The 21385-nt window shown below is 33.1% G+C and overlaps 2 protein-coding genes across 2 annotated transcripts; both read left to right on the forward strand.

Moving 5' to 3' along the window:
* Nucleotides 1-3176: 3176 nt before the first annotated feature.
* Nucleotides 3177-7471, forward strand: LOC111639796 (phytanoyl-CoA dioxygenase domain-containing protein 1-like). Its single transcript, XM_023385742.1, has 11 exons — nucleotides 3177-3372; nucleotides 3853-3990; nucleotides 4072-4147; nucleotides 4214-4261; nucleotides 4398-4453; nucleotides 6316-6378; nucleotides 6450-6471; nucleotides 6554-6682; nucleotides 6758-6871; nucleotides 6958-7084; nucleotides 7266-7471. The coding sequence occupies exons 1-11, from the start codon at nucleotides 3346-3348 to the stop codon at nucleotides 7321-7323; spliced, it is 858 nt and encodes a 285-aa protein (XP_023241510.1). The 5' UTR covers nucleotides 3177-3345; the 3' UTR covers nucleotides 7324-7471.
* A 2452-nt stretch (nucleotides 7472-9923) lies between these two features.
* Nucleotides 9924-21361, forward strand: LOC111639785 (DNA-directed RNA polymerase I subunit RPA12-like; the record flags this gene model as incomplete). Its single annotated transcript, XM_023385726.1, has 4 exons — nucleotides 9924-10084; nucleotides 12764-12867; nucleotides 21163-21272; nucleotides 21352-21361. Coding segments are annotated over exons 1-4 (348 nt in total), but the record flags the coding sequence as incomplete, so codon positions are not given.
* Between the last annotated feature and the right edge of the window lie 24 nt (nucleotides 21362-21385).

Below are 21385 nucleotides of genomic sequence, written 5' to 3' on the forward strand. Positions count from 1 at the left end.
TTTCCATATGATAAAGATATCATCAACATATCTCCTGTACAGGAGGATGTTGGAAAGGTACAAGGGGATGATTTGTTGTTCCAACTTCCTGATTACCAGCTCACATAAATCACCCGAGAGGGGGAACTCTCCGCTTTTAGAGGTAGGTTTGTTATTAAAACGGAAGAAGGACAAATAACATAAGATGTGCACTAACTCAGAATGACAAAGGCATGAGATGGCTTAAATTAAATACACTAAATATTCTATGTTGAATGGAGGGTGTCATATATGCCATGAAATATGGTAAATATTTTTATTTTATATTTGCTTTCATGTATTTAATTTCTTCAGATAAATATTTATTATTAATTTTATATGTAAAATTTCCAAATATTGTGGATAATTATTATAATTGTAAATTATATATTTAAATAGACATTGGATAAATGTGTATAAAATGTATAAAAAATCAATATAACATTAATAAATACACTAATAATATATTTATGTATACTTGCACACATGCATGGTGATTGTAATTAATGTCAATACTATCTACAGAGAAATTTGCAGTCCGTATGCAACTAAAACTGATATAGTGATATTTCAAAACATTTCCATTAAAAAAATTGTCAAAATTTACCATTATGGTAATTAGTGCTGTAAGCAATGAAAACTGTTTCTTTTGAATAAGCACCTGTATAGTTACAGCCAAGTTCTGAGTATAAAAATGGCTAAAATTGTTTATTCTTATCAGCTACAATAGCCATTACTTTTCTGGAATGAGCATTTCTTGAGCTGTTTCATAACACTGCTGCAGCTGCTCTTTGAGAATTTTTTCCATCATCAGAATTTACACCAGAGACTATTGACTTCAAGCTCATAATGAAAGGATTATTCAGTTTGAGGAAACTGGTTATTTGAGAGTTCAATCCAATCAAAACTACAAACCAGGCTTTTACAAGTTGTTAAAGATAGGCACAGAATAATGTAACCAACTATCAGTGTTTAGTGGTTTTATCCGTTCGGCTACTGGTAGATCGATAAAAAAACAGATTATAATCTTCCAAAATCAGTTTCGATAAAATTATAATTTATATTTATCTTTTGAGAGTATTAAACACAAGATCGTGTTATTAATCAAACACGTGGCTTCTTTTCCGTCTTTATTTAATTGATCTGATATATTTATCTTTTTAAAAAAATACTGTAAATACAGTAACAGTATATGAAAACTGGAAAATGAAAAATCAGTACTAATAAATTATTAAACAGTCGTAATAATTACTGTTTTCAAAGTTTTGAGATACATTTTTGAATCACAATTAGTTGCTCTCACATTTGCTGTAACCTTACAAACAACTAAAAATATTTCCATAAAAATAAATATTGATTTTGAAAATCTTTTATTTATTTATTTAAAAATTTTATTTATGTGTACTTTACAAAATAAAAACAAAAGTCCTTGACTTGTTATAAATAGATTACTTTAAATTACATAAATATTTATTACGAAAACTTTGTTTTTATAAATACCAATTATAAATTAGCAAACCGAAATTTATTTGTAGAGTAAAAAATGTATAAAAAAAATACAAAAACCTTAGCCGTTCTAAAACATAGTCGGGTGGACATTCTAAGGGAAATTTAATTTGTATAGATATAATAAAAAATATAATTATAAATATTCCGGAATTACAGTAGAGTCTATATAGTCGTCACTCGCTAGTCCGATACTCCGACAATAATCCGACAGGACAGAGCACCTGAAATGTTCGTGTTGTCCTTTATCTATGTATGTGACAGAGACTAATGTACTGTACAGTACGTGTACGGTGTCAATTGCTAGTTGTTTATTGCCCGCATGGTCGGCAAAACAGTCATAATCGTGATTAAATAATGCTTATTTTATAAGGAAAATAAATTAAAAAATGATAACTTACTCGAAGTAAAAGTTGGTGTTAGAAAAAAAAATTAGGAGCGATAATCTCATTATCTAAATAATGTTTAAAAATGTGGTAAGGACTCTCGGACAGGAGGTTAAGGCGAGCGGGAGGGAAGCCCAATTATTTTCTGTTATACTACTGATGTTAAATTTAAATAATAGCTTGAAAGGAATGTTTTTTTAATTAAGACGAATTTCTCTATTTTTAAAGTAAGAATATTTAAGAAAAAACACTATCAATGAGGCTCTAAGTTAAAAGTATGTGTTCATCATCTGTTACGATATTTTATTAAAAAGTAATTTTTGTATTACTAATTATTATAAAAATGTAAAATATTTATTTTTGAAGATAGAAGCAAATTTTTTAAAAACTTTTGAATGCGAATAACGAGTAAATATTTATTTATTAAGTCTGATTCCACTTCCCGTTATCTCTCTACCCCTCGACCTTTAACCATCAAAATTTAATAGCGTCAATGCTCCATATATAGAAATAAACCAACCAAGTTTCGCATTTTTGTTTAACAGTCTTGAGATTTAATGCAAAATTGATGCCAATACACACACATACTGAAAATTTTTTTGTTTTTACATTTTTGGGCTTCTCGAATGTCAAAATGCGCCAGATTACCATAGTTTCCCTATATTATATTTTAAAACAGCGGGGAAAGTAAAATTTTAGTAGTATTTTATTAACAAACATTAATAAATTTAATAGCTATAAACACGAAATGTTGAATAAATTATCTTTATATGGAATTAAAATGATTATACAGTAAAACCTGTTTCAAACGGAAAAATATTCTGTATCTACGAGTCCGGTTTAAACAGATTTCACCGTACATAAATTTAAAAAGTGAATACGTATCGGATATAAATCTTTTCATTTTTCCATCGGTAGAGTCACCTTGACACATGACCTTTAATTATTAATTATTTTCGTCACTTTATCAGAACTGATAGTCCCGAATTTTAGCTAACTGGATTGAACCGCATTGAAACGATAATTTCATATTGTATATTATCTTAATCAGTAAATAGTTTAAATTATCAGATAGTGAAAAAGTTGGGAAATACTGCTTTAATTTTTAATTAATCAAATGTAATATCTTCTATTATATTAATTTTTCTTTTTCTTTTATAAATTCTTAAAATTATTAATTATGGTAAGCACTAATTTCATTTTAATTTTACTAAATTAAACAAAAAATAGTTTATAAAACATTATTAATATTTATAAAATGACATATGACACTTATAGCTAATGATCTTTGAGTATTTTTATCTGCCGAGTCCAAATAGATAAGTCTTACGAGCTGGTCTATAAAAACGGCATTTAAGCATTCTGTATTGTAAGATACACACATTTTGCTAAAAAAGTCAAACTCGAAAGAATTTTCTACCGAATATTCACAAAAATGGTTAATCCCGAAGACGTTAAAAAGGTTTGTAATCAAGAATTTAAATTTAGTAATCGATAAATGTAGACAATAATTGAATAATACAGTTGGCGATGCGCTTTTTGTCCTTACATTACTAAAACCGAATACGCTTTTGCTAAGTTTTGGCTCTCGGGAGTATTCTCTGTGTGATTTCTCCTACTACATCAATAATATGTGATAAGTTCTCCCCAGAGCCAAAACTTAGCGTTCACGTATTCAAAATAATGCTCTTTTCAACCTTCTTCTAATAGTGACACCCCTAACTTGGTAATTTTCTCTCGTGGCACCCTTATTTTTATAAAAATGTAGATTTTATCGTGCTTTTAGTAATGCACGTAAAAGTGTCGGGGCGCCGCTCGACACTAAATTTCGTGACACTAGTTAACGCGAAACTCGGGTTGAAACTACTGTAATAAAGTACTTATAATGTAAGGAATAATACTTTATTAGAAATATTTAATAGCTGTGTATTAATTTTTATAGTATTACGACGAAGGATTTCTAGTAATACCAAATTTCTTAACTTTGGAAGAAGTTGACTTATTAAAGTCTGAATGTATGAAAGTAATTCAGAAGATGAATCCTTCAGATACATCCGTGATTCACGTTGGGAGTTATGAGGTTTGATTCGTAATTTTCGTTTGTCCAATATTAAATTGCGTAATAGTTTCAGAATTACGAGTTACGCGAAACATATTTCAGAGAGGGGATGACTATTACATGGAGTCTTCGAGTAAAATTCATTTCTTCTTCGAAGCAGATTCTATTGACGATAAAGGTGCGTTGTTATATCTTCAATACTTGAAATATTTTAAATATTTTAACAAAAATTATATTATTTTAGGCGAATTAATTATTCCAAAGGAAGATGCTGTAGAAAAAATGGCTCACGGTAAATAAATGTTATTACAAGATATTTTCATTAATTTAAATTAAATTCTTAATGCATAAACGAAAAATTTTAACAAAAATATTTTTCATAATTTATGCCAGCGTGATACACAGTAATTTGATAATTATATTTTCAGCATTGCATTTGTGCAATGATGTTTTCAAAAAATTTACATTTAGTCAAAAAGTAAAGGTAAGAATTCTATTAAAAGATTTTTTTCTCTAAAGTACATAATTCCCATGTTCTACTGATTTTTTCATTTATTCGTACGAGAATGAGAATTAAATTATCTCAAATCTGCGGCCCGCTTATTGGGGTGATATGGGTGTTTGATCCCAGAGGAAACTAAGAAAAAACTTCGTTGTAAACAACAAATCTAAGATTTATTAATAAATAATTCCATATTTTTTATCGTAATGCTCGGTTACCAATCGCTTAAACTATGTGACTGTGGATTGTTCCAGAAGAAAGATTTTAATTCGGATCTGGAGTTCGTCCTCCAAGTTTCCTTCTAGATGTATCGGGAACATTCTAGAAAATTTGTCTGCGGGGTATTTAAGGGACTTCTCTTCATTCTGATTGCACTCTTTAGATCACCCTCCCACATCACCCCGGAACAAAACTATAGTTAAGACACTGTCTCAAATGTACAGTGAAGTTCTAGCAGTATTAACATATTATTTATAAAATATTGTGTTTCAGATACAAGTTTGATTTTGTACTCCAATACTCCAATCGATCATTGTAATATTTAAATCTTTTAAAGGATACCAGAGATTCTATGATTTATTTTAATTTTTCGGTATATTCTATAACAGACTTTTTCAATTTTAAAACTATATCTATAGTTTTTGGCTTCATCTTTAAACGTCGCAAGCGGCCATACTTAAAGGCTAAAAAGGCGACATCTAGGGCCTCGTGCTTTCAGAGGCCTGGCAAGTTTGGTAATATATTTTAGTATATAAATCATCAAATTTATAATTACTGAAAATATAATTGTGCCTACATCTGCGGAACGATCATTTTCAAATTTTGCTTGATCAATAATTACCTCCGACCAACAATGTGTTGAGAGAGACTTTCTTCACTTTCGATCGTGTCCGTTGAAAGAGATATTGCTACAGAACTGAACTTTTTCTTCTAAGTCATTAATCCAGCCCTACCGAAAGCGGAAGAGCAGTTTTACAGGTGAATTTTTGTACACCTACTGAATTTTCCAATTTATTATAAAACTATTACAGTATACATATTTTTGTTGTTTCATTGTGTGTTACTTTGTTTCTACATGGTAAATGTTCATATTATTTAATACCTAAATAAATTCACCCTCTAACTCAATTGTTCTTTTTATGGCCCTCAAAAGTAAATTTTGTTTAAAGCCTCGCATATCCCAGGGCCGCCTCTGTTAAACATACATTTTTTCACGTAATTATTTATTTTGTTGGTTTTCCCTTTTAGACTGTTGATTCGTAAAACAATCTTTTAGTATTTTCATTTTTTACTTTCTGTCTTGTGGGCACTAAAGAGTTTTTTCGGGACCATTGTGGATTCGGCTAGGTCCACAATGGAGTTCGGCCGAGTAGTAATGGCCCGGGCCGTCCAGAGGCTAACAGGAGTCCGGGTCAAAATACATCTTGGGGACTCTACAGCAATAACGAAGTAAACGAAAATATTATGTAGAGGTCCCTCATCCCTCGGGGCTCAGAATAATTTGCTCCTTTTGGTCCCCTCTAGAAGGCTTTGATAAGGATGGGACCGGACATATTCAGGACAGACCACCAGTGAAAAATTCCTGGAGAGTTGCTCGCTCAGATTTGATCCGGGTCTTCCAGAGTGGAAGGCCATTACGCCTCCGGATTTTTCAGTTTGGAAAATACAGATTATATGCTTTATTTTCAAAATTCAGTTCAATTAATATGAACAATTTGTTTGTTTAAATTTTATTAGCAAAACTCAATAAAAATGCGACTTTGGATTGCAATTATTTCGATTGGTTGTATTGAAGACTAACTTAAGTAAATTAAAAAAAAAACAATGTTTATATCATTTTATAGGACCTTCTAAAAAAATTGGGATTTGTTGATCCTGTTGTTACTCAGAGCATGTATATATTTAAGGTAAATTTTTATTGTTTTATTTAACAAAAAATTGTGAAATATTTTCTAAAATTGTTAAATTTTTTTATTAGCATCCTCGAATCGGCGCTGAAGGTAAATAAAAATAATTTATATTTATAATAGTAATTTAAATCTAATTAGTTAAACGAATTCTTATAATTCTGCCTATTTATAGTTATCCCTCATCAAGATGCTACCTTTCTACATACCGTACCTGATTCTAATTTAGTTGGTTTATGGTTTCCCATCGAAGATGCCACGTTACAAAATGGCTGCCTTCATTTTGTACCCGGCTCACACAAAGGTAATTTAACATCTATAAATCTAAAGCTTATTTATAGAAATAAACAAATAAAGTAACTTTTTATAAAAATAACAGGAGAAGTATACAAAAGATACGTTAGAAATTTTGATGGGACAAATTCAATGAAAACCGTGTTAAAGCCTCCAGATTATAGCGATGAAGATTGGGTTCCTGCAATAGCTCCCAAAGGTATATTTCTCTCTCAGTTAGATTTATGGACAATTCAGTATTAAAGCTAATCGATATTATAAATAACATATTGAAATTTAATTTAGGATCGTGTGTTTTGATACACGGCAAGGTTTTCCATAAAAGCGAAAAGAATTTATCTACTGAACCTCGTCCCGCTTATACATTTCACATTGTAGAAAATTACAATACGGTTTACAGCAAAGAAAATTGGTAAGTATAATACAGTATAAGATAGAGGAGCCCATCATTATCCACAAGTTTGGATTATTATTTTGACTAATTGAAATAATGGTGGCCCGAATGGGCTACCACTTACTTGTATCTTAATATTATTATATTATAGAAAATATAAATGTCAAATAGTTAAGAAAAACTAAAATTTATTTTTTAGGGTGCAGCCACCTCCAAATTCTTCTTTCCTGTCTGTATATGACACCGAAGTCGAATAAAGAAAAATAATAACGATTCAAATGTAAAACAACAACCTTTGTTTTTTCTCACAAAACTTATTGCAAGAAATTTATGATTTTTGAAATTTTTGCACTTTTATGAATTATACATATTTAAATAAATGTTAAAATATAGTATTTGATGGAAGGGTAGAAATTTCTTGCTTGTCAGAGCATAACTACTTGTAAAATTATAAACGAAAACTTATTAAAATTATCATTATCATTATCATTATCACATTTAAACTTTAAACGGAAAGTGTTATCTATGATTCTGAAAATTTTTAACTTTGCAAGTTCAGTAACTGATATTATTATTTATACTAATGTTTGAAGTATCAAAAAATATTAAATAGCATGATCTAAAACGAAAGTATAGAACAACGAAATTTTTACTTATTAACCATTCTATTATTAAACGGCCAGTTAAAAATTCCAGCGAGGTGTTAGGTAACTTTCCCGGAGAAAACACTATGATATACAGGAAATCCTCATTGATTCGAAAGCCCGTTAGTTCGTAGCTGTACTTTGTTCTGGAAGGGGTTATAAGGATTTACGCGTTAAGGAATTCGGTTAGTCCGAAATACGACTACTTCGAAATTCGAAGTGAAAATTCTGTCTGAAATGCGATATTTGTAAGTTAACTCGTTCGTTTAGATCGAAAACCTATCTTAAAACCTGCGAGGTTCTCATTGGACACGCGCTGTTTACCTTCTTATTTATATTATTATTTATTATTAATTAACGAAAATAACGTTCTGTATACGTAACCGTATTCCGTTTGCTTAATTAATTACATCAGTTACATGGCATTTGGCGTATTATACAAATAAATGTAAATCTCGGTTAATTCGAAGTCGCGATTACTTCGTCCCTTGAATTTCGATCTAACGAGGAGTTCTCGTATTAGGCTAGTAGCACAAAATTAAAATTGTTGTGCCATCTATTAAGAGATTTTGTTTAAAAAATAACTTTTATATTATTAATTATTGTACAATGGCAAAAAGCTTAAATTTGAAAGTAATGACGAGTTTTATAAAAACAAAACAAAAAAAAAAAAAAATGGTAAATGCTAATAACGAGTAAATTCGATCCCACTCGAGATATAATACGTGACTTTTTCAATCTCCCATCCCCTGGATCTTTAACCACCAAAATGTAATAGCACCAATGTCTCTTATAAACAAGTTACCACGCCAAATTTTGTTTTTTAATTGTTACTCCATCCTGAGATATTAAACGAAATTGACCCCAACACACACGTGCCCACGCACACATACAGGTCCACAGAATTTTTCTCTAGGTTTTTGACTTTTTTATGTTCAAAAGGTCTTAAAACGTCGAAATTTGTAAAATACCCGGAGGATCAAAATTGACGCTATTTCAATACTTTGTCGTGTTCTATACGTTCAGTTCAATTCAATTGCTTATTGTATGAACCTTACTTCGTTACAAGGGAGTTAAAGTATTGCATAAAAATTGAAGTTAGTACAATTTAACAAATCAATATACAGAGTAATAATCATTTTTATACACATTGTGTAAATTTGAAATTAGTCGATTCCGGGTCCCCCAGGGCGGTAGGTCGCCACCTTGACTGCTCGGCCACCCGGCCGTCATTCACCATAGCCACTGGAAGCCGGATGGCCGAGCGGTCGAGGTGGCGGCCTACCGCTCTGGGGGACCCGGGATCCAATCCGGACAAGTCAAGGAATCCCCAGGAATGTTTCCGAGGGTGGTCCGTTCGGATATGTCAGGCCCCGTCCCTCACCACCCGGTCGCCCTATTGTGGGCCTGGCCGAACCCATAATGGGCCTGCTTTAAGAGGCCCTCTTAGTGCCCACAGGGCGGTAAGAGTAAAAAGAAAGAGAAGAAAGAGTGGCTATGATAATAGCTGCCCTCCGAGGGATTCGGGATCGAATCTGGTCGGGTCGAAAAGCTCCAGAAATTTTTCGGGGTAGTCCTTTCGGGTATTTTGTTCCCCGGCAATCTCATTGCATGCCTGGCCGAACCCATAATAAGTTTGCAATAAAGATTTTTATAATTAATTCCTTTTTTTTGTTTTTGCCTACAGCGGAGAGCGAAAAAAATAAAGTATCGTAAAAATATTTTGTATTGTAATATCCACTGTAGTTATAAGGGGCTGTCTATATATGATGTCCACATCGGAAGGGAGGGTGGGGTTATGACAAGTCGGACAAGGGTGCGAGAAGAGGGTTAAGCTTCAGTGGACGTCCGTTTATTTCATTAAATTTTATTTCATTTATGCATTTTATTATATTTATTTCAAAATTTCTCGTGTTTCGATTCTATTTATGGTATCTGACATTCATAAAGTGATAAAGGTCGAGTTTTGTTGGACGTCCGAAGAGGGGAGCGGGTTACAGAAACCTGGACAAACTGGGGCAACAGGAGCAGGGGGAGTAAAAATTTCAAGAAAAATGCGGACGTAATTTATAGACAGCCTGTAATAAACAAAAACTTCATAAGCCTATACTTTAATTAAATGCCGTAGTCAAACAATTTTTATATCAATATCTGAAAATTTCACATTTTTTTATCTTGGACGTTTGTCACTGCTAGCTTCTAGGTGGCGCTTTTTATGACGGTCGATCGTCTATGGTGTGAAATAAAATAATGACTTCGAGCAGTTTTACCGGTAACATTGATTTTTGTCCCGAATGTGGCACCATCTTGCCACTTCCTGGCACAGAAAATACCGTAACTTGTTACGTTTGTCGATTTAGTATCGATGTAAAAGGTAAGTTTTGTTGGACGAAAGCGTAGACCGGATGTTATCGCCGTGCATTACAAGTGCTGTAACGATTTCTCATGCTATCGTGCTTAATACCGAAATTTAATACCAACTTTTAAAATGCTGAAACTATCTCCGTCTAATTACTCACATTTTATGAGAATAACGCGATTATCCAAGCAAGACACTAATACATTTTCTCCCTCCTGTTTTGCTATCTTTTTTCTTTCATTTCCAATGTAATTTTTAATTACTATTATTTATTACGATTGTTCATTATGATCACTTTGGGACTTACAATTTTTAATAACAGTAATTAGCTGATAACATTAAACACAGGATAAAAAGTTTTCATTATGGAACTGAATCTATTACAAAAAGATTAGTTTGAGGTTATATTTTACCATCCTACGGCCTCTCCTACGTCGCGAGCCGCTTCTGGTCTACGTACGAGACCTAGGTAAAAAAAAGGTAACCCGTGCAAACGAGAGTACTCTCTGTGCTTTCTCGCTGGGACCGCGTGATGGTAAGATGTGAACTTTGAATGAGGAGTTCCCGCCCGGAATTGTGAACCCTCGTCTGTAAGAGTAAAATACTTGAAAGGAACCGTACCTGTAAGTGTGACCGGTGGCGTGCCGCTTCCCTTGTATTTTCTAAAATATAAATACATATTGTGCAATTATTTTCATATTTTAATGTACTTTGAATTAAAATTAATATTTTATTATAACTGCATTATGTATCTTATTACAAATTTCTATACTACGTGTGAAAAAACAATAAGATTGCTATTGTATATTCGAATATCGGTGGCAGAATGGAAGCTCTATATTGTCAAAACTGGGTCGACTTCCAAGCATCCAGATTATACGCATTCGCGCATGCGCTTTACGGAGCACTAACCTTGCCCGGTTTGCTGATGGAAGCTACGCACCAAAATATCGTATAATGCTTCCAATGATTCTATCCGGGACCTGTTCGAGGGCAGCCAAATATCTAGCAGGCAGACTGCCTGCCTGCTAGATATTTGGCTGCCCTCGCTCGATTATGTGAATTGCGAGTAGATTTATAACTTAACCCAACCGATAGGAGTTTACTGGTACGTTTTTATGATAGTTCTGTATAATTGACAGGAGTTTTAGAAAAATCTATTAAAATATTTGACATATTTATTCCGCTCTCCCAACTTATATTACAGATTTCAATGTTAAACCAGTTATATTACGATTTTGTATGTCCTATCTATAAGGGAATGCAGAAAAAATGTGAGTGATTCTTGTACGATGTTAAAAAATTAACTTGGCATCATTTTGAACCAAATTTAATGAATGAGATGCACGAGGTACAACAAAATCTCTAGAATTTATTTTCCTTAAATTTATGATTTATGTATCCATTGTCATAAAAATTTGTCTTCCTACTTTTTTCCCAAGACTACAAATATTCAAATACAGTAGTACCTCAGGATACGAACGCTTCGGGCATACGAAATTTACAGGATACGACGTGAAATTCAAACATACTTTTGCTCCGTGGTACAAACAAAAACTCACCATACGACATTACGTTAGTTCGTAGCGCCATTTTTTATTCACTTCCGTTCATCGGTCTCAGTCTGCGTGTTTGCTTCGTCGTGGAAGGATCTCGCTCGATAAAGGAAATCTTTAGGTATTATCAGAAAGTGACTGATTTTATTGAAAAGAAACATCCCGAAAAGGTTCATACTAGCCGTATTGCTGCTCGGAGTTATGACATTTGCCTAAGTCATTTTAGAAACATTTTAAAAAGTAGGCAAAGCCAAACCTCTTTGGATAGATATTTTACCAAGCAACCTCTATCCAGTGGAAGTGAAGGAAAGAAAGCAAAAAGCAGTGAATAAAAATTAAAAAAAATATATAAAACAGAAAAAGATAAAAAAAAATATCGTTAGGTTATTTTTAAGCTATTGTTACATTATGTTATGTAAGTTAAGTTTTAGTATCATTTCCTTCTCCCTCCTCTGCCACCAATTTACACCTCCACCGTCGTCTATCCTCAAAGGTAAAGTTGAAATAAAACTACATTTTTTAATCAATTATTATTCTATTATGGTTATTTATACATTTACAACTACAAAACATTTTTCAGTGTTTTCCTTACTGAAAGTTTTTTTTTTTTTTTCAATGTACTACTACTATTGAGTATGATTACAATGTACTACTACAATGTACTACTAGTCTAGTGGAGTGATGTGACGTGCAATTTCGTACCACCCGATTTCGGGGGCCGTAACTCACAAAGGGTCTCTTGTAGAAGTATGGATTTGTTTGACTTTTTTGCTTCTATGGGTATGCTTTATGGCTCTGATAAGGTCCCAACTGTCTCGTTCAGAGCTTGAATTGGCTTCTATTTTTGCAATAGGTCATACGCCCATTGACCTAAATATTTGATAATAGTGAACAACTCAAAGTGATAGCTAGCATTATCAGTTCATAAATAATAATAGAAAATTTTATATCCTTTGTTTTTACAAAGGATATAAAATTTGTATATGGTAAGTTGTAAAGCACGAAGCCTACTTTCATTTTTAATTTAATTTTATTCATACCATTAGTAATAATTATAGACTAATTTAAATTAGAATATTTTAATCTTTTTTATCATTAATAAAGAATTTTAATTTTTAATAATTCTGTATTTATATAGAATTTGATGGTCTCACAATGACATCTGAGGTTATATTTAATGATCGTGAGAAAGCTTTGAAAAACAGCAGGAAAATTGTTGAAGATAAAGCATGTGGACCATTGGTATGTTTAGAATTAAAAAATTTTAGGTAAAATATATAATTGATTAAAATTAATCTAATTTTTATTTGTAAATTTTTTGTATTTGTGGAATTTAAGCTTCATAGACATTTGTAAATGTTATTGAAAGTTTGTATGTTGTTTGATTCATATGTTCAGAATTGATGATCTACATTTCAAATGTTTGTTCATTATTTGCATTTTTCACTGGATGCTCACTCTGTGGTGTTTAAAAACAGAACTATTTTAACTTGGTTGTTTGAGTATTGTCAACAGTAAAGATGAATAGCAATAGAAAAAACAAAGCTTTCTGTCGCATTCCAAATTGCAATTTCAAAGCCATATGGGAACCCACTATAAATTTTCATGCATTCCCACATGAAAAACAGATGATTATTTGGAAATCAGAATGCTGAACTCATAAATATAACTGATGTAAAGACTATTAAGAATTGGCAAAAAGTTTCCCAATTGTTCAGCTTTATATGAACAAGTAATGTTGTCAATTTTAAAAGATTTTTTCCTTAATGTTTAAAATGCTGGTAATTTTGTGTGGGACACAGGGTCAGATCTAAGCATTTCGAGGCCCTAAGCTGAACACTGTGTGAGGCCTCTTACCAACCCATTATATTTTTAGAAGTCAATCGTGAAAAGAAAAGAATTAACATAAACATATTAACTACATTTTATTTTGTGTAGTATTTTAAGTATATTTTTGTTGGTTTGTAAAAAAAATGTTTATTAGAAAATATGACTTTGATTTTTGTTTTTGTAAAAATTTTTGAAGTTCCTTGAAACTCAAGGCCCTAAGCAAAAAGGTAAGTAACATAGCTTGCTTGTAATTATGATCCTGATGGGACAGATGTCAAAGCTAATGTACAATTGTATAGAATGATCTCGCTCATTTGTTTCTATAATATATGTAATGACGTGTCCCACTAGCAGTAATTGTTCTATAAATTTCTCGATAAACAGCTACAATTAACATATATCATTATATCAGACTGTAATATATGATTAATTTTATGTTAACTAGTTACAAGCAACCCAGATAAAGTAACCATTTTGTAAAAATACAGCACCCTCTATAGTTCATGAAAAACGTGAATATTTCTGTCTACTGTACAAGCTGATACTAGACTAAGATAGGCTGAAAATGTTTATGAAAAACTTTGCTTTTCAGAAGAAGCAATTTCATTTCTTATAATTTACAATATGTAGCCAGGAATGGCCAAATGGGAGAGGCGGTTAAGATATTAGCTTAATGCTCTTTAGAACCAAAAATGGAATCTGGATCAGCACGAAAGGATGATCTGTTCTGATTATGTTGGAACTTGTTTGTCGCCACCCTGCCACTCCATTGTGGGCTGGCAGAACCCATGGGGATAATGGAAAAATACTCTCAATGTCTGCAGGATTGAAAGAGTTAAAAGTGAAAAAAATGTGACTAACGTTTATGGAATTTAAGAATAATTTGGAGTAATATTTAACATATTTTTATTTTATACAACAAACATTAATTTATAGCAGAGTTGGCCAACTTTTGTGTACATAAGATCTACTTTTTATCTTAAAAATGTGTCGTGATTGACTAGTTGTCATAGGCATAGTCTAAGTGGCAAGAGGGTGTGAAATACATACTATGTTTAGATAGGTAATAAAAGCCACAATTTTATTTAAAACATGAAGAAAAGGTACTTACATTTTAAACAGAAGAAAATTGAAACTCAACATTGTCACTTTCGGGAACACCACTTCATCCTTCCTCTCTCTACTGTGTCACGACCTACTCTCTCTGTCCCTCTAACTGCCTTTGTTTTTTTCAGTTTTATGACCCTTTATCTACATTTCTTATTCACCTTTTACAATTGTATGCAAATGGATTGCACATGGACCGACAAAACCGCATCTGAAGGAAGACACGGGGTCCAATATCACTATAGTTGCGTTTGCATGTTACGTTCACGCATTGCATTTGGTCACAAGTGTAACACATTAAGTCAAGACATCGCAAGCGATCAACCAAAATTGGCTTCACAATCAACTTGTTGGCCATCCCTAATTTATAGCATATCTTCAAAAAAAAAATATTTTAGTAGCATTAGAAGTGATTTAATATAAAAACTATGCTGTAAAAATAAAACAAATATTATTCCAGAATTTAAATTTTATAATCATTTTATATTCAACAAATATTGATGAAATTGATAAATTTAAACAAACTATATCATCCATTCCAAAAGCTTTTAAAATTTGGAATGTTTCCAATAAGATTAAATATAGGACACTTCCATGTTGCGGCGTTATTGACAGCAATTCGTTAAATTTCAGATATGCTCACTAGTACTTTCAACAGTTTACTCATCTTCAGGCGAAATCGAATACCTTTGTTTTCGAATTGACAGCTTTTAATGGACTTTTCAAATTACGCAATGCATTGCGTAATTTGTAATCGCCTGAAAATGATGGTTGTAAACTGTCGAAAGTACTAGCGAGCAATAACGCCGCAACACGGAAGTGTCCTATATTTAATTTCTAAATGCTGGCGTGAAGTGAACTATATTTTCATTTTCTAATAAGATTTTAAAATGAGTAAACTTCAATATTTATTTATTATTCTTCATAATTTATTTATGTTTTAAAAATGAAAACATTAAAATGTCTTGATTTACAAATGTAAACACCAACAGAAACCCAATGCATAGCAAATGTGCACCCGCACTGCCATAAATAAGCAAGAGTTGCGGGTTCGAGTACCACTTCGGGCCAATTCTTTTCTTCCAGTTTAATCTAAATTAATTAATTAAATATTACAATTAATTTTAATACGAGATGGCGCCTAATGTCTTCCTTTAGTGCCAAATTCACTTATAATTCATAATTATTCTTTTCAAATTATAGTCTGATTATTTACAGCAGTGTGGGTGTTCTTTACACTGTCTTGATTTATCAATTTAGCAATTGATTGTATTCTTAATTACATTGCTATTTAATATTTTTTTTTTACAGTTTTTATTATGAAATATATTGAATATCTGAATTCCTTTTAATTTAATGTAGTTTTGATTTTTCATTGTGATGAAAGATAAATAAATCAGTTAATTGAAAATGATGGCTAATACAGGATGTCCAAAAAGTTGCTGTCCAGTGAGAAATTTGTACAGTCACTTCTTGCTTAATGGTTTGTACTTATAACTAGCTCTTCAAAGCAGGGAATTTGTTTTCTTAATCTTACTCTACGGTGGTTACTGCAGTTGGTCAGTATTCACTATACCAGGGTTGTCTAACCTTTTTTCTTAATGAGCCAAATTAGAAGTATGAAACTTCCTTTAATTATAACATTGGGCACAGGGAGCTGTTGACTTTTTTTTTTTTTAAGGATCTGAATTTTCAGCTTCTACTTTTCTACTTTTTATTTCTTTTTGCAAATCAGCTCAACACTTTTTTGGCTATCATTTTCTGGGATGGGCCGTAATTCTCGCTGAAATTGTAGCTTTTTTAATGTAGTGTATGACCTACAAACACTTGTCTTTTTCTTTTACCCGCAACCCCCTGGGGGTCACGACCCACAGATTGGAAAACACTGCAGTATAGCATCGATTATCTGAATCAATTGGGGACTGGGGTTGTTCAGAAAATGTATGTTTTGGATAACCGATTATGTATGAAAAAATATATTAACCTATCCTGTGTTGAAATTCATTCAAATCCTGGCACGCCCGTAAGTACCCTCTCATGGTTGCATCAGTGCTGCCAGCTAAAGCATGCACATCAACAAAAATAATATTGGAGTAGCCCAAGACATAGCCAAATATTGCAGCACCACAGCACTAGTGGAAATTTAAATTTGCCGATTGGAAAGCTTTCAGTTAATTGACATTTTGGTTGATCGATATTTGGATAATCAATGCTCTACTGTATCTGCTTTTGTGGTACTTTATTTACTTTTTTTTTTAACTCTTTCCTCCCTGTGGGCACTAAGAGGACCTTACAGCAAGTCCATTATGGGTTCGGCCAAGCTCACAATGGGGCAGCTGGGTGGTGAGGGGCAGGGCTTGACATATCTGGATGGACCACACTGCAAAAAATTGTGGGGATTTTTTGAGCTGTCTGGATTTGATCCCAAGTTCCCCAGAGCGGTAGGCTGCCCCTTTGACTGCTTGGCCATCCAGCCGAGGATTTTGTGGTAGTAGTCTTAATTCTAAGAATGTTAGTTAAATGGGAATCACTCAACTTATATCTTTCACCAGCTTTGATGTTCTTCATGCACGAAAAAATTGTTCACAACAGTATGTACTGTACAGTACTACCTACCCCACGTGCATAACTGTTTTCTGGATAAATTGATAATTTTATTCGAATTCATTGAAAGAATGAACTTCTTTATAAAAGTCATGAATGGAATGTTCTCTATGATAAGTTTTCAAAGATTTCCTGCTTTGAAAATCAGAGTTCTAGCTGGTATTCGGCTGCTATTTTTACATAATTAAATGAAAATGGATCATTAAACAATTTTAACTCAGTTTTTATTTTCTGAAGTCAGAAAATCTCATTGTTAAATATTTTAACAAAACTTCACATAATTTACTATATTTTTCAAAGTTCACAAGAAATTCTTCTTTTCTTTTTAATAAATTCTGAAAATGCACAATTTCACACAGCAGTTTTATTGTGACAAATAAGGCAAATATTATTATTACATGTTTCAATTACAAAATATTTTTCTGGCCAAAAGATAATGACCTCAACATCATAGCTGAAAGCTCCATTGGTAGTCTTGCCGATTACATAATTCCTGGCATCATTTATCTAACGAAGCATCAAATCAAAACTCTACAAACCATTCAGAACCAATATCTCAAACTTTGTCTTGGCCTACCCTACTCTACCAACATCACCACTCTTCGCACTGCTAACAAACCCAACATCACCACCAGGTTCCACCATTGCATCATCAAACAGTTCAGAACATACTCCAAGAAAAATAACATTGACCTGCTTTTTAGTGAGATATTACACTTCATCCACTCTGACTCAGGCATCTTTCTTATAAAAATCTCTCTAATCCAAGCAGCTCATACCTGGATTCATCATCACAATATTACCCAAGATAGCTACATCTAGTACAGCATTGCTCCAAAGACATCAAGCAACCTCTCATCTGCACGAATAGTCTATCTTTCCAACAGTCCTCCCTTTCCCCTGAGATTCTACAGGTAAATTTCAACAATTTGATTCAACAACAGAAATGTGAAGTGCCTATAGCTATTGATGGCTCCAAGAATAATGAGTCTGTCTTCTCGGCTTACATCGACATAACGAATAACATCTCTGCTCATTACACCCTCCATCCCAATATGAGCATCTTCATGGCTGAGGGCTATGCTATCCTTCAAGTTACCTCCCGTACAGTTAATCTTAATAAACCAACCATCATCTGTACAGACACCAAGTCTATCTTGGAAAGCATGAACTCTCTGAACAAACCCCGCCTTATCCTCTAATCAAAACCATACCCCCAGCATCTACATATGGACTTCCAGGTATGCAGGCATCTCCATCAACAAAAAAGCAGACAGGCTTGCCAAGAGCATGCTTATCTCATCTCCACCATCAATACAATTGTCATCTCCCCAGAAGTCTTTCTCTCCATCAGCAAACGTGAAATAAAAGAAAAAATGAACTAGCTCTAGACAGTGTGTCCCAAAAGGGAATCCTATCCATGGCTGGAAAATATATCCAACACCAGTTACAAAGATCTGGACAGGTGTACCTCCATTCTCATCGACAGAGCTTGTACCAACTCTTCTCACCAACCATTTCCTGCACAAACAGAATCTTTCCTGTCCAGACAAATGCCCCTCCAAATCTGATACCTCCCTGCATAGAGTAGATGAATGTGTCATCTTCCAAGGGATCAGAAATCTACTTTTGACAACTTTGAACTCTCAAGACAATGGCATCAATAAGATTAGTGACTGCCTCATAAACATTAAAAATAAAACAAGTCTATGTATATTAAAATCCTTCTTCAACAAAACTCAAAACACTATCTTTACTAGGGAGCACCACTGCTCCATCTGCTAAACTGTCAGGGTGATATAGCTTCTGCCCACCCATAACCCATATTAAAACTAAGTTCTGAAATCTATTTTTTCTTTTTTTTTTTACATTTATTAATATATTTATTTTGTTTGTGCAAAATAAAAAAATAATTTCAGATGATACAATAGCCACAATTATTTTTTTCAAAAATGGGAAATTTTTGTTAGGCATCAACAAAAAAAAAATGCATCATGGATGACCTTGTGGTTGTGGCCGTGGCCAGCGAAGTTTGAATGATCGCACTCAAAACCAGTGATACCAAAAAAGATTGGAGAATGAGAACAAGATCCGCTGTGAGAGTCGAAATGATCCTGCATAGTAGTGAGTCTCCAAGACAGTCTCGTCCCACAAATATTCATTGATGCTTTACAAAGGCAATACGTAGGTAGTTCAAAAAGTTCCCAAACTTTTTGAATAGCCCATCTCCAGTTGGTTATTTTTTAATCTGCTTGGAGGCATTGTGTCTGTGGAAACCTCCCAAGTAATGTGAGATAAGCAGAGGGTCAGAGGAACAATCCCTAATGACCACTTATACTGCACAGGTTGTTAAAACCCGATCTCTGTATCGATGGATGGCTTAGGAGGGCAAAAAGTGAGTGGGGAGGTTGCGAGCACGTGGACAGATGTCTTCATGGGAAAAGGGTCAACAGGTTAACAAACAGAACATTTATTGATTAACTAAAGTTAACATATAAAATTTGGTTACAAGTCTATCTGACTAAATGCTACTCAATTAAATGTGGTTAAATGCAATAAAATACTACTCGGGGGAGCGAGTTTACAAAGTTCTAACAGATACCTCTATGTATAAGATTGGAGGGGATGGCTGAGGTATGGCGTCATATGTCTTCTCCGTTGGGATTCTGTTCCTGAACATGGAGATTGATGACACAAGTACAGAAATAACTTCTGTGGGTTGGTCTGCCCTATGTTTCCAGCAGTGCCAGCTTTTATAACGTTAGTATGGGAAAGCCATCCGTTTGTTGACGATGACTTGCATTTCAAGACAACTAAGTGTCAACTTTCCCACCTAATTGTTGATAATTGGAGGAGACCTCTGCTCTGATACTCCACAAGGAGTTTTTCTGTGGGGTGGTGTTTACAAAATTTCAATCAACGAAAAAAAAAAAAGGAATAGTTTCCTTTCATTTACAAAATTCCCAATTTAAAATCCGTGGTCTCACAGTAACCTCCTTCAATCCATTTGTTGATATCTTGTTTTGGTGATTAGTTACAGCCATTTATGTGAAGGGGTGTTTGTGGGGTTCAGCGAAAAATCAGATCTGTGGAAATGATCTTTGAAGGAGCAGTGTTGTTCTATGAAATTCTGTGTGAAACTCGGAAAATCCTTCACGGAAACTTCCCATGGGTGGGTGAAACGTCTCCCACCCCAAAAAAGCTTGACAAGTTCACTCAAATGTTAAGGTGATGTTGACTGGTTTTTCGATGCAGAGAGGGTTGTGCATCATCAATGCCTACCTATAGGCCAGAATGTCAACACTGAGTACTACCTGTAGTTTATGAAATGCCTGAGAGACAGAATCAGGCAAAAAGAGCCCAAATTTTGGAGGAGCGACAAGTGGTTTTTTCACAATGCATTGGCTCATTTGTCCCTCAGAACTCATGAGTTTTTGGCCAAAACAAGATCACTGTGCTTCCCTACTCACCATAGTCACCTGACCTTGCCCCATGTGGCTTTTTCCTGTTTCCCAAACTATAAAACATGCTCAAAGGAAAAAGATTTGCCACCATTCCAGAGATAGAAAAAAAAAAGATGGAGGAGCTTATGAACATTCCGAAAAAAAGCATTCCAGGACTGTTTCAAAAAGTGGAAACAGCATTGGGATAAGAGTATATGTTGGGGAGGAGACCTTGATAAATAAATTGTAAGTGAAGTATTTTTTTTGTAATAAATAAAGTTTGGGAACTTTTTGAACAACCCTCGTATGTCTAGATTTGTCTGGGTTGTTAAACAATAAAATTGAAGATTGATTTCCAGCATTGGAAAGATTAGAATTAAATTATGAAGACTGGAGTTTATACAATTTTAATTTTCACTAAAAAAAATAAATATGTCAGTATTATTTTTCAATTTAGTTATGTAAATTCTAGTTTAAAAATTTTAATTTTTAGCAACTAGATAATAGGAAATTTGTGATAAGATTTTGATTTATTAATGTGAATTTTATATAGGTTGATCGAAAATGTTCAAAATGTGGGCATGAAGGAATGACATATGCAACTTTACAAACAAGGTCTGCAGATGAAGGACAAACTGTATTTTATTCTTGTCCAAATTGCAAGTAAGTTTTTAATGTTTTTATAAATTTATTATTAGTTTAAATTAATTCTATACATAAATTATTATTAAAATTTTTTCAGATTTCAAGAGNTATATATATATATATATTTTAAT

This window comes from Centruroides sculpturatus, unplaced genomic scaffold (genome assembly GCF_000671375.1).
Source record: "Centruroides sculpturatus isolate CEXI.00-Female unplaced genomic scaffold, Cexi_2.0 scaffold668, whole genome shotgun sequence".
Lineage (NCBI taxonomy): Eukaryota > Metazoa > Arthropoda > Arachnida > Scorpiones > Buthidae > Centruroides > Centruroides sculpturatus.